Source organism: Zonotrichia albicollis, chromosome W, assembly GCF_047830755.1.
Source record: "Zonotrichia albicollis isolate bZonAlb1 chromosome W, bZonAlb1.hap1, whole genome shotgun sequence".
Lineage (NCBI taxonomy): Eukaryota > Metazoa > Chordata > Aves > Passeriformes > Passerellidae > Zonotrichia > Zonotrichia albicollis.
Window position 1 is genome coordinate 16503408 of NC_133859.1, and position 9206 is coordinate 16512613.

A 9206-nucleotide genomic window follows, 5' to 3' on the forward strand; every position below is an offset into this window, starting at 1 on the left:
AACTCTTAGTTGGCTCGTTGTTTTTGGGGTTTTCTCAGTACGTTTGGAGCAGTAGTCCCCCACAGCATGCTGGTCCTGGAGTCACTTTGCATAGCCCCCCCCCACATCTCTTCACTATTTTGGGGAAAAGTACAACCTAGCCTCGGGCAAGGCTCTGCTAATACAAAAGGAGCAATTAGCCATAACGACCCGTGATTACAATAAAAAAACAGTCAGAACTTCAGCAGCAACAGTGATCTGGCTGATTTTTGTAACCTTTTCTCACAAAAAAATTTGGTAGAATTTTTGTTCATAACACTTATATCCTGGATAGTAAGTGGTACACACAATTACAAACCCAAACCCTCCCCCTTGACCCCCTCCGAAGGAACCTGGCGGAGTGGCATCTGGTGTACCCGTCTCTTGGGTCCGGGGGGGCTTTTGATGTTCTAAATTGAGTTCCTTTTCTAGTTCTAGGGGGAGATACGATATGCTGCACCCCTCCCCCTACACTTATTATTCTCAGGTGGGGCTGTAGGAACAGCATTTCCCTGATCCCTTTACTCTGGGAGTTGAGGATATAAGGGGCCTTCAGATGGCCCTGGGTCAGCTGGCAACACTGCAGGACAAGACAGGAGAAGGTGCTGAAAAACATCCCAATTCTCACCGTTTTACTTCCCTTTTTCTTCTTCTCCCTTTTTTTCTTAACACATAGATTTCTCCTGTTCCTTGTCTAATCCATATCAATCCACATGCCCTTTCAATTTATCCTTTCCAATTCTCCTTTAAATACCTCCACAAAATTCAACAAAAATTAATTATATCTGTTCCATGAGGTGGCCATATAAGCACCTTTGGCAACTTATACTCTGGCCACACAAAATAGCAATATTTTACCATGATCTCCATAGTTACCACTGGGTGAATGTATAATCTGAAATAAACAGGGCCAGGAGACTTCTTCTCCTTTTTAAGGCCTTTATGAAAAGTGATCAGCTCAGGATTGGGCAGCTCGGCGGGGCTGCAGTCTCCCGTCGCGTCTCCCAGGGCGACTCAGAGGAGGAGGATATGCGCAGCTTTGTCCACTAGGGGCAGAGCTGGGGATCAGGTCCTCGTGGGAGCCTTTAGGGCATGGTGATCCCTTCAGATGTTGTTTTGGTCTGAGTCTCGCTTCCTCCCAGACCTGGCCCGGGGGCTCTCAAAGACAGGGTGAGGAACAACGAAGGTTTCCAGCGTCTCTGCAGGCTCAGCACTCGGCTCCTCACGTCCAGACATCACTCCAGTCTCTCAACTCTTAGGTGGCTCGTTGTTTTGGGGGTTTTCTCAGTACGTTTGGAGCCGTATTCTCCCACAGCATGCTGGTCCTGGAGTCACTTTGCATACCCCCCCCCACCCTCTCAGGTTTCTTCACCATTCTGGGAAAAGTGCACCTTAGCCTCGGGCAAGGCTCTGCTAATACAAAAGGAGCGATTAGCTACAACGACCCGTGATTACAATAACAAAACAAGCATAACTTTGGCAGGGACAGTGATCTGGCTGCCTTTTTGTAACTTTTTCTCACAAAAGAAATTAACAGAATTTTTGTTCATAACATAATCTGTTCCAAGACCCCAGCATTCTCCCCAAGGGACTCTCTGGGGGTATTATGGGATCATCATCCCTTTTCCAGGGCCCCTTCCCAGCTTTACCCTTGCAACCCTCAATGGGTGTCTTGATTCACGTGTGCTACCCTCCAGGGATGCCCTCTCAGGTTTACCTGTGCTACCCTCCATGGGTGCCCTCCGAAGTTTGCTCCCCAAAGATCCCATTTTACTCACTGGTGAGATTTTCAGTGGTCTTTCCCTGTGGACTCTTCATGCACCCCCCCTGGTCCGCCACTCGTCTTTCTCCTGGACAGTCTCGGGAACCCAATCAATCTCTGGGTGCCGGCCGCCACCAAGGGGAGCTGAACACCAAAACTGGGTGAGGTGCGCCTCCAGCTCCACTCACTGCCCACCACCCCGGATGGTGTAAAGATTCCGGAAAGGGGCCCCAGTTGTCAGGAAAATTAATCCACAAACATCAGAGGTTTATGTCCAAAAAGGAGACAGAGGAATCCTTTTACTTTATTCGAATAAAGGGAGAGGCCATGGGGGTTCCCCTGGGATCTCTCAAATTTTTAGAGGACGCACCCTCCTTTTTATCCTAATTTCCTGGCCGCATTTCCCTTCTCTCTTTCCCCATTGGCTGAGGTACTTGAGAGGTACAGACTTCCCGGAATGCCTGATACTCAAGATTTCCCTCTAATGTATAATCCTCCTTTTTAAAATTTTTAATTCTTATGGAATTTGGGGGTTTTCCCCATTGTTTCTTTCATCTTTCAATATCTAATTTCATTTATCAGCAAACCTACAATTTGTTTGTAAAGGTAAATATCTTTGTCCATTCATCAATCAGTGGAATCCTTCCCATTGTTTTTTTTATCTCTCAGTGCTAGTTTTATCTACCAGCAGACCCACAGTTCATTTGTAAAGACAAATCCGTCATTCCTCTCAGATTTGTCTCAAAAGAAGTATGTGTACATTTACACATACTTAAATACAATATTCAAATCAGAACAGAAGGGGCTTTATCAGTCAGATTATATGGAGACAACTTGAAGTGAATGGAGTGTAAGTGCTGAGTTAAAACAGTGAGGAGCCCTTTGGTAAATTTGTTTCTAAGGAGGGAGAATGTTGATTGTTAGCAGTCTGTTGAGAGATCACAGGATTAAAAAAACTGCAGTGCAAACACTGCCAGAACACCACAGAAACTGATTACTGGCATAATGCTGAACTAATTTCTTTACATCTCTATTTAAAATTATGCTATTAAAGTATTGATGCACAAAACCTGTAAGTTATGCTGCAGTTGTGATTAAAGCAAGACGAGGTTGCTCCTGTGTTGCAGTGTGATGTAATAGCCTGTCCATCCGGGTTCTTTCCCCAGGTGTGCCAATAACCCCTCCCTTCCCCTTGCTGAGTGCTGTCTGTCAATCTTGGCATTCCAGAAAGGGCTTTGTGTGACTGGCGATTGGCGAAGTTCAAAAGATGCTTCTCAGCCCTTGGGACATTGGGCCATCCAGGTGTCATTTGTCCCCTGAGACTTCCCCCCCCCTTAACTGGTTGATGGGATCCCTACCCCTTCCCTCCCCCTCTCCCTGGGGTTAAAAGACACAGCAACCACGCAGGTTTTTTTTGTTCTGTTGGAGCTGTTGCTGTATTCAGAGGCCTGTGTGCCTGGAATAAAGCTCTGGATCGAAACCCTCCAGCAGAACCCGACTCTTTTTCCTTCACCTCGCCTAAAAGCCTTTCCACCAGAGGTAAACCTGAGCTCCTGCATGCCTGGACTTTTCCCAAGCGCCCAGCTGCAGCATCCAGCTAGCCAAAGGTGTCTCTGAGGTGAAACCACCACAGCTGCCGCCTTTGGTCAAGCAGCAAGAGCCAGACGAGCCCAGGCACGTTCCATCCAGCTATACTGGTATTTAATTCCAATACTCCTGCAAACACAACCTTGAATTTAAATTAATGTAATCTGAATTGTCAAAATATTGGGGGTTGGGGTTTCCTTTGCTTTCCTTTGCTTTCCTTGTTACTTGTGGATTTTTTCCCATTGAGTTGCTAAGAAATACTGATGACTGGGTGCTTGAGATGTCAGGAGTGGAACGCCTCTGGTCTTTGGAAGTTTTCTCGGGGGTGGGGGGAGGAGGCGGGACTGGACCACAGAGATACCAAGAGAATAGAGGCAGGTAAATGATGAGGGCTGGGGAGCTGGGGATTCTCTCTCTTGCTCTTTGGCATCGGAGGAGGACAGCCAGGCTGTTGCTTACTGCGGGGAGCTCAGTCCTGTGGGACCTTCACCATATACTCTCGTGCCCTGGGAAATCCTGAACTTCGTCTCTCCCTGCTCTTCTCAGCGCCAGGCTGTCGCTGCCCCACCCCTGCTGTTTCTTTGGTACTCCTCTGGGTTTCTCCACACTGTAGCCTGCGCCATCCTGAAGTTCCAGCTATCGCCGCTGACCTTCTGATACATCTCGTCCACCACCCCGGAATTTTTGCTCATTCCTGCCAGCTGTGACAGTAACTGCACCAAAGGGGAAAGTGCTGGCAGCTGAGAAGGCTGTTTCTGGATCCCTGGTTCTGTTTGTTGTTAATGCCATAGTTGTTGTTCTTTTGTTTGCCTTTGTTATAAATGAATTAGCCAATTTGATTAAAGAGGAGAATTTGTTCCATAATTAAAATACAATTGAAAAAAAAAGCCACAAGCAAAGATCAGATGGTGCTGAAGTAGGCTAACAGCGTGGGGGGGGGGGGGGGCTACTATGGCTCCTCTCCACTGTGCATCATGAAGAGACAGCTCTCACAAAGTCTTTTTTATATATTTCCAAGCTCCGAGGGTGGCCGGGGAGGGTTTCTTGCTTTTTTATCGTTGATCTTATCCTTTTAGCATATTTATGTAGTGTTTCCTTTCTTGCTGCCACTCTTGCTGAGAGTTTCCCGAAACTGGTAAATAACTCGCCTTGTTAGAGGAAAATCTCCTTCAATATACATTCTAGGAGACACATATTTATCTTATCGATGATGCATATCACTGGGATTTGGTCAGACAAATAATCCTCTGGAATCAACATTTCTGGAGACTAATATTCAGGCTAGGATTTTGGTGCATATCGCTGTAATCCCATCAGAGGGAATTTCCTGGAACCCTCCTTTGGTGTATATTAGGATTTTCATCAGGCGAGATTACTGTAGCCTCAGCACGAATTTGTACATATCATCTATTATACCTTTTTTTACATACTAGTAAAGAACTGTTATCCCTATCCTCATATCTTTTCCTGAGAGCCCCTTTATTTCAAAATTATAATAATTCGGAGGGAGGGAGTTTACACTCTCCATTCCAAGGGAGGCTCCTGCCTTCCTTAGCAGACACCTGTCTTTCAAACCAAAACACAAAATAGACTAGGAGACACTGTAAAATCCATCATTCTTGTTAAAATTTCTGTGCTTCATCATTATGTCAAAAAGGTTTCTTATACAACAGGCCTGGGCAAAGCCAGAGCATTACTTATATTTTATGCTATGTGTGTAAATGCACAGGTATGGCAAAGTGGTTCATTTTGTTTATTTACCACGCTTATAAGCTTGGTAGACAAAACAGTTTATAGCTTTTGGCTCAACATATGTTGGCTAGAATTGAGGATGGTTGTAGAAGTTCAGATCAGCAGTCAAGTGTTCACGTTATCACAAGAACTATTCAGGTCTAGGATCATCTTCTGAAGAGAGTTCAGTAGAGATATAATTACAGCAAACAGTGATATGTTAGCTGGAAATCTGGGTAGAAGAGGCTGAGTTTTAGCTTTGAGACAGCTGCAAAGCAACTGTTGCTATTTTGTCAACTTCTGCCAGTGTAGTGCAAAGCTAGGGTTGTTGAACAGAACCAGTTATAAAATTCTGAGGAAGTGTGTTGTGGAACACATTGTAGGGGAGTTAACAGCATTGAAATAATGAACTTCCCTCTTTGGGAAAGGATTTGAGACTAAATGGAATTCTATTTCCTGTGATTTAAGTTGTTCTATTGGATCACTTTATTTTAGCACAGACATTTGGGGCTAAGATAAACAATGTTTTTTAGAGTGCTGAAAGTGCACAGACCCTAGCTGCTTTCTTTTTTTAGAAAATGTGAAATCACCAACAACTTTGGAAATTCATCTTCTCTCTAGCTTAATTTTTCTGCCTTTTCAGTTCCTCTGTTTATATAAATAGATTTCCTTAAAATGAAGGGTTGCAGTGCCAACAGTAAAAATTAAGGGGCTGGGTTTGTGTCTGACTAATCTGCTGCCTTTGAATCTTAATCTTGCTTTGACTTTGGAATAGCTAAAATTACTAGGAAAAACTCTTTTAGCAACAGTAGTCTTGGCAGTCAAGTTTGGGAAAATTCCCATGCCTGGAGCAGGTATAGTGAAAAAAACAAGATTTTTCAGGCACAGTATGTCTGATACTGATTTTTTTTACTTTGGGCATGAAAAGGAAAGTTTTTGAACAACAGGTCTCTGAAACAACAGTATATGGGAGAGTGAATGAAACTTTTTTGATTGTCAGCCCTTCAGTTTTACTGAGACTTGAGAGATGGTGTTTAATTAAGGGCTTCTATTGTGAAAAATTATAGGTAAGTTTATATTGAAGACAATGGAAACACAATTTTTACTTTGGTTGTTTTTGTGAGGATGTTGCAGTGCAAAACACATGTAGAAATGTAAGATTACAGAAAATTGGAGATAAAAGTTTACTGTTCCTTTAAGATATCATCAGTTAGCACATTATAACCACACACTGTGTTTTGACAGTGTTTCTGACATCTAGCAGTTTCCTTATACATTTGTCTTGTCATTTGCTCCAAAAAAGCCAGACCTTATGATCATCATAGCATTGTGCTGTTTGACCATGCTAATAGTGCAGAGTCAAGGGTTTCTAGTTTGTATTTCTCAGGAATTGTCTACAAAATTCAAACCCAGTTATGCATGCAGACTCTTTGAAGGTTGTGATGCAGCTGCACACAGCTATCTGTGACATGAACACCACATTGGTTGGACAATCTTCAGTTTAGAATTTATTTTTAGATGTAAAGCACTTGGTGTGGTACTTAAAGCATACTTGAAGCAAATGCTGAAGCTCTTTCTCCAGAGCAGAATATTCTCAATGTATTATGGACAAGCATCTAATTATTGATGTGTCTTACAGAAATTATTGATGTGTCTTACAGATATGGAGTGTTTTGGAGTTTTTGTTGGGTTTTTTTTCCTTCAAAGATTGTCTGAAACAAGTTTAGTAACAGTTATGGTAATGGTTGTGGATTTTTATCTTTCTGTCTATGAGATACAGATGGAAACAGATTTGATCATATTATGGAGAATCTTATGGTAGCTAAAGCTGCTTTCTGACTTCCCTATTATTTATTTTCTAGGCGGCAAACAGTAACAAGCACTCCTTGCTGGATTGAACTTCATCTGAATGGACCTCTACAATGGTTGGACAAAGTATTGACTCAGATGGGCTCCCCTTCAGTACGCTGCTCCAGCATGTCGTAAAACTCCTTCCTCTGTTACCAGTGGGCTAACTATCAAGGCTAATCAACAGACAATATAAAACCTCGTTTGTCATAGTATTTGTGTGTGGTCCCCATGAACTGTTTACTATCTAAAAAGGTTTTTTAAAAAGAAAAAAAAAGAAAAACAGCACTTGAGGTCTCAGCAATTAAAGCACCTTGTGGATTCTGTTTCCTATACTCTGCTACTAGATGAAAATTTAGTGTATAGAAATGCCTTCTTCAGAAAGAAGATGGGACTGTTCTCAAGACTCTTAATGGTGTTTTTATTGGGTATATAATTGAGTGTCCTAATGGTTTATCAATAACATGAATAACTAAGTATATGTACAGGTAATGCATCATGATCTCAAATATCGCAGTATTCTGCTGTTCTACATTTTAGTTCCCATACATAGTTGCTTGGGGTTTTTTGATTTGGGTAAATCTCTTATAAAATTCCAAGACTATGCCCTTATTCTTTTATACTTTTTTAAATAAGCAGATTTTTGAGTTGTCCTAAACATAAAAAGCTCAACTTTTTGCTGCCTTCTTAAAGAAAAAGAAAATCCCTCAATTGGAAAGGAAAGAAATGTCTTGAGATTCATCTGTGAAATTTTAAGACACTATATACTTAACAGGGCCTAAATCAATTAATATTATAAATTCCAAGTATCTATCACACTGAGAATCTACTTTTCCCTACCCATCTGAGTTGATGAATCTGATGCCAGCATTATTGCTGGCAATGGTGTAATTTCAGACGTTTTTGTTTATCTTGAATCATTGAAGTCAGTGGTTTTTTTCTCATGGAATGAGAATTTATCATAGCATTGGATACTGGATTAAGTACACAAGGTTACTGGCTTACCCCTTACATCTGTATTTTTCATTGAACAAATGTCACTAAAAATCATGGGTTTTAGTTTTTAGAGCTAAATACCTTGAAAAACTCTTTCCCAAGGTAAACTACTCTTTCATATAGGTTTTAAATAGATGCATCTTCTTAATATATTTCAGTAACAGATTTTAAATTTCTGATCTGTGTGGCTTTGTATAGCTTACTTGTATACCAGATCATACACATTCATTATGTCCTAATGGGTCTTGTTATTAAAAGTAGTTGCTTTTGCAAAACCTCTAGGATAGTGGTTGCTGAGGTATGACTAGCAAAGGAGAACTTCTAGGTTCTTTGTGACAGTGCATGTTATTGTGAACCCTTGGACACTACAGCTGCACCATAATAAAAATATTCTGAAATATATTCTACAAATAAGTCTGGGTTGGGGATGGGTTGGGAAGCTATATAGAAGGGTTATTCTGACTTGAAAAATATATATCTTACTAATGAGCTTTGTGATCTAGCTGTCTGTCATTCTTTTGTTATTGTGGCAGTAGCGGGATTGTCTTTGTCTCTTTCCCATTGTTTCATCCATTACACTAGTACTGTACTTTGTAAGTACAGCTAGTGATAGCTTTTAGAACAAAAATGGGGCCAGTGTTACAGCTTTTAATCTTTTAACTGAATTGACAATAGTGATGGATATTTTTATGCCAAAATGACTAGGGTGTAGAAGCAATACCAAAAATCAAGCCTTGAAAAAGTGGGATGGACACCTTTCAAAAATTGGCAAAGAAGTTACCAATTTATGCTAGTTTTACCACTAGACTAATGTATTGGTAGAACTTGTGAACCTAAGAAATAAGCTTCATGCGTGTTGCATTTGCCTAACATGTGAATACACTAATAAAACTTTTAATTCCCATGATGGTTGGGTTTTTATTAATTGCTGTCTGTATTTTCTGTTGAAGGTTAGGAGTTATTCTAACCCACCCAAATAAATGGCACAACTCTCCTGCATGTTGTGGCTGTAAAGGTATAGTTTAGATGTTGAAATCACTTCTCATACAGCTGTTGTGCAGGTTCTGGATCTATGTGTGTTTACCAGTACAGATTTCTACTCTTGATCAAATTTATTAAAGCAGTTGCTTTTTCCTACCACAATCAAATTGCATCCTACTAGCTCAGATGATTACTTTCACCTATGAAACCTATAAGAGCAACTTGTCTGGGTGAAAGACTCCCATCGCATTTATGAGCAGTTTGCAACTTGAATCAGTTGGAT

General features: G+C 41.3%; 1 protein-coding gene across 3 annotated transcripts in view; it reads left to right on the forward strand.

Annotated features, from left to right (window-relative positions):
• LOC141726825 (mothers against decapentaplegic homolog 2-like) overlaps positions 1–8846 on the forward strand; it is a 95407-nt gene extending 86561 nt beyond the window's left edge. For all 3 annotated transcript variants that reach the window (XM_074531900.1, XM_074531901.1, XM_074531902.1), the window contains one exon: positions 6961–8846. In XM_074531900.1, coding sequence (XP_074388001.1) covers positions 6961–7084 — 124 coding nt within the window. In that variant the 3' untranslated portion in view covers positions 7085–8846. The remainder of the gene's footprint in view (positions 1–6960) is intronic.
• Positions 8847–9206: the final 360 nt, after the last annotated feature.